The sequence below is a fragment of the Myotis davidii genome, unplaced genomic scaffold (assembly GCF_000327345.1).
Source record: "Myotis davidii unplaced genomic scaffold, ASM32734v1 scaffold269, whole genome shotgun sequence".
In the NCBI taxonomy this organism is placed as follows: Eukaryota; Metazoa; Chordata; class Mammalia; order Chiroptera; family Vespertilionidae; genus Myotis; species Myotis davidii.
This window is the reverse complement of record NW_006383008.1, coordinates 7,291,682-7,296,004: the sequence shown is the minus strand read 5'-3', so window position 1 is coordinate 7,296,004 and position 4,323 is coordinate 7,291,682. Positions and strand designations below refer to the sequence as shown.

The window sequence follows — 4,323 nt, the reverse complement described above, 5'->3', positions numbered from 1 at the left end:
GGGGGGGGGGGGGTACAAAACAGCATAATAAATGCTGTATTAGAAACATGTACATATTGAAACACTCTTCCCGGAAGTTCTAGACACCTCACTTCTCTCTACTCCAGACCTTCCTACATACTGGTTCCTCAACTTGCAATGCTGCTCCCACCCCTATCCTCCACCTCATCATCTAAGCTGGTTCCCACCAAACCTTTAAGTAACTTCCTCAGGGAGGTGTCTGTGACACCTTCCCTTGTCCACCCATGTGGCCAGATAAAAAATCCCTGAGGAGTTCTGGGAATTATCAATCTATTACCAAGTTAATTAGTTTGGCTGCTGTAAACAATCAAAGATGCCAAGGAGACTGTTTTTCCTTCATTCCTTATCAGCTAGCTGAATAATGGCTAAATTGATAAGGCAGATTTTATGTCATTTCAGTTAGAGAGAAGATAATAAACACCCAATAGTACCTGGATATTAGGAGAGATATATGAAAGGATCAGAAATGCTACAACAACGCATTTAAAGGAACAATCAATCATTCGCTTAATACCTAAACATGTTGCTTTTATTAGTTCATAGGCCACATAGGCACATACCATGTGCGAGCTAAAGCCACACAGTCAAATAGAAAGAGATTAGTCTAGTGTTTTCATAATCTATTTTTTTCTGAAATAGCATATATTATCAATGCCTTAGTGAAAAAGAGCATCGACTCTAGAATTAGAACTGGATTAAAATACTGGCTCTGATTCCTTCGGCCTTAATCATTGGACAAGTCAATCTTATTCTGCTTCAGTGTTTACATCTGTCAAATGGGAGTCAACAATTTCTTCACATATTTCTTCTTGCCTTTTCCCCCATCCCTTTTCCCCAGATCATAAGTTATTAAGGTCAGAAATAAATTGGAATATAAGGTGCTCTCAATTCTGTTTCAAAATCAGGCCTTGAACATATGTAGTTTGCCACATGACATGGCTACCTGGCTCCCAAGGAGAAATGTCACTGCTATAGAATAGTCAAGATTCAAAGTACTGACTGGCAACTAAGGCTAGAGCATAGTCTGTCACTCCTGATACTCCATCTCTTGTCACCTCTTGGCTACAGAGAAAAGTTTTCCCCCATCTGCTCCTCTCTTATCTCTTTGCAAGATTATTCAATTCTCCTATCATGGTGAGATAAGATGTTCCAGAAAAGGGAAGGGGGATGGCTTGGCTGTTTTTGTTCTTTCTTTTCATGGAGACCACATGATCATTCTGGATCCAAGTTCTAGGCTCCATAGGCCTAGGCATTTGCATTCTGCACATGCCCAGGCTAACTCGCTGGGTTTATTTTGTGGTTTGGAGACAAAGCTCCAGCTAAAGGAATCTTTTGCAGGTTACTGTCTCTCATGCATCTATTTATTTTAGAAAGCAAATATCCTGATATCATCAATCTCCAAAGCATGGGTAAAATGGAAAAGAGGCACGTGTATTGAGGATGTAAACCCAATGTCATGCTCCCCAACCGCCTCTTCCTGTTCCCATATGAAGGCACGTAGCAAATATTTAAGGACTAATGTTTCTGCCCAGAAAGACCCTATAAATGTATCCATTCAATAAACATTTAAAGAATACATATCTGAGCAATGGAAAAAGAAGAATGACCAGGACTTGCTTCTTGCCTTCAAAGAGTTCACAGTGAGAAAGACATGAAAACAATTACAAACACTGACCAAGACTATACAAATATAGGGACCACCTTAGACTGCCTACAGGAGCTGGACAAGACTGAACCTTAAAGAAGCCTAAACAATTACTAGAACTTTCACACAGATTAAAGGGAGGATATTCCAAGCAGAGGTTCCAACAGGGACCAAGGCATACAGGTGAGAAGAGCTGTTCTATCTGGAGACACTCGGGCAAATGGATAGATGGTGAAAATGCAAAGGAGCATAGGAGTGGTAGCAGTTCAGGCTGGTGAGAAAAGCAAACATCAAATCATGAGCAGCCCTGTAGGCCAAGCAAAACAATTTACTTTGAATTGTATACACAACTATCAGTAAGCTACTGAAAACTTCTCAATTTGAATAGTGATCTAATCAGGTTTTATTATGTTTTGTTTTAATTGATCTGGTGGCAATAGTGACTGGTTAGATATATGTGTGTTTGCATGCTCAAATGCCTGTGTGTGAGAGAGTTTTAGGGTAGGGGGTAGAGTAAAGAAGTAGACCATGAGATCAAAGATCACTCCCCTGAACACTTGGGTGCTGTCAATCCCTGGGATAAGGAATATTAAGGTGAGGTGCAAGTTTAGGGGAGGAGAGAAAACTGGGAAGTTTGGTGTTTATACTACTGGATATTTTTTTGGTCTGTGGGAAATTTGAATGAAGATATTAAATCACCAGTAAGTTTATTTATCTGCAGCCGAGGAGAAGGATCTGAACTGAACACTAAAGCTTGAGAATGATCAGCATGGAGGTGCAGTTAACGCCACGGGCAAGGACAGTTTGTCAGCCCCTACTGAAGAAAGTTGCCACAGGAGGTTCTTTACACATAGGTCTCCCTATTTTGTACTCTGACACCTTACTACCTTAGCCAGCGCAGACCCAAAAAAGAATCAGGGAGCTTGATCCAGAGGCAACTACTGATAGGCTAGTCAGAGGACTTAAGAGGTGGCCCCACACAAGTCCATTCATAAAGAAATGTTTTTCCACCTATAAAATGAACAAACTTACTATCCACATGCTAGCACACTGGCCCTTAACCAGTTATCTATATTGTCTCAATTGTCCTATCATACTTCTAAGACAACTAACTCCACGTGAGAGAGAAAAAGGATTATATCTATTGCAGTGTTTTTAACAACCTCCTTTCACATAGGCATTACTCTAAAAATATCCCAGGACTGAGAATAAAACAAAGGAAGGACGTACTTTCATTAAGCCTCCTAGCATTTTCAATAAGTCCCCTATCTCAGTAAATTCACCTTCTCCATGAACTCTAAATGATCCACACAATAACAACAACAAAAAGATGTTTGTTTTTAAAAAATCCTGTCTAGAATAGTAACATCACCGTTGAGAAAATGAAACAAAAAAGAGGAAGCAGTTTATTACACAGCTAGAAGCATGCTGGGCCGAAACCCAAGCCTGCTGGCAATAGGTCCTATTCTCTGGAAATGTACAAAATTCTGCAGAGTATTAAACGCTTACCATCATCTCAGTATGATGACCTACACAACTGGGCAATGTCTTCTGACAACCACCTCCATCCCAAACTGCACTGTCGTCTCTGGACATTTCACCAAGCACCCCCGGTGCCCTGAGGAACCTGGTACCACGTGACCAAGGAGTCACCAGACGTTTTTACCCCTCCCCCCGTTTTATATAAATCCACCACAGTCTAGAGAACCTAACCATCTAACCTTACCATGAAACTTTCTTTCCCTCTCCCTTGGACCTTCCTTCCCCCCCTCCTGACATCCTTACAAGGCGGGTGGCGCAGGGAAGCTGTCAACCCGCTGAAATGGGATTGCGTCAATTATTTCTCGGAGCGCCACAGCCTGCATCAGGCTTTTCGAGGGCTCTGTGCCCCGCCCCCGCGTGTTACGGCCCATTCCGCTTACGTATTTGCTCACCTAAGAACATCTCTTCGCTTGGCAGCACCCAATTTACCAAAGCTCTGTTCAATCACTATCCTCACCCTTTTCTGGAGTCTTTGCAAATCCTTAAGTATTTTTGGAAGAAAAAAAACGAAACAAAACAGAAAGCAGTAAGGGTTGGTCAAACAAACCATTCCTGATATTGTTAAGATGATCATTTAGATCATCCGAACTGATCATTTAGATAATCTGAATTTTCTCCCTCCTGACAAAATTATCACGGTACGGCCCTGACGGGTTTGACTCAGCGGATGGAGCGTCCGCCTGCGGACTCAAGGGTCCCGGGTTCCATTCCGGTCAAGGGCATGTACCTGGGTTGTGGGCACATCCCCAGTGGGGGGTGTGCAGGAGGCAGCTGATCGATGTTTCTCTCTCATTGATGTTTCTGACTCTCTATCCCTCTCCCTTCCTCTGTTAAAAATCAATAAAATATATTTTTTAAAAATTGTCACGGTACAGACAGAATAAATACTATTTATTGGGACTCATTTCAAAGGCGAGAGAGCCGGGCGGCTAATAACAGTCCGGCGGCAGCGGCCGAGCAGAGACGACAGCAGGCGGCAGTCGGGCCGGGGCCGCCATCACCCACGGGCATCATCCTTGCACCTGCTCCTGGGGGTGTGTACAACCCAGCTCCCCGCCACGCAGACAGGGCAGGGGGAGTCGGGGTGCCGGTGCCCGCCGGCCTCCCCGCCCCGC

At 43.4% G+C, this 4,323-nt stretch overlaps 1 protein-coding gene across 2 annotated transcripts in view; it reads right to left on the bottom strand.

The window, feature by feature from the left end:
* The window catches only part of UBE2J1 (ubiquitin conjugating enzyme E2, J1), a 21,908-nt gene extending 18,201 nt beyond the window's left edge, over positions 1 to 3,707 (bottom strand). For both annotated transcript variants that reach the window (XM_006778263.2, XM_015557686.1), the window contains exon 1: positions 3,601 to 3,707. In XM_006778263.2, the coding sequence (XP_006778326.1) occupies positions 3,601 to 3,610 (10 nt within the window). In that variant the 5' untranslated portion in view covers positions 3,611 to 3,707. The remainder of the gene's footprint in view (positions 1 to 3,600) is intronic.
* Positions 3,708 to 4,323: the final 616 nt, after the last annotated feature.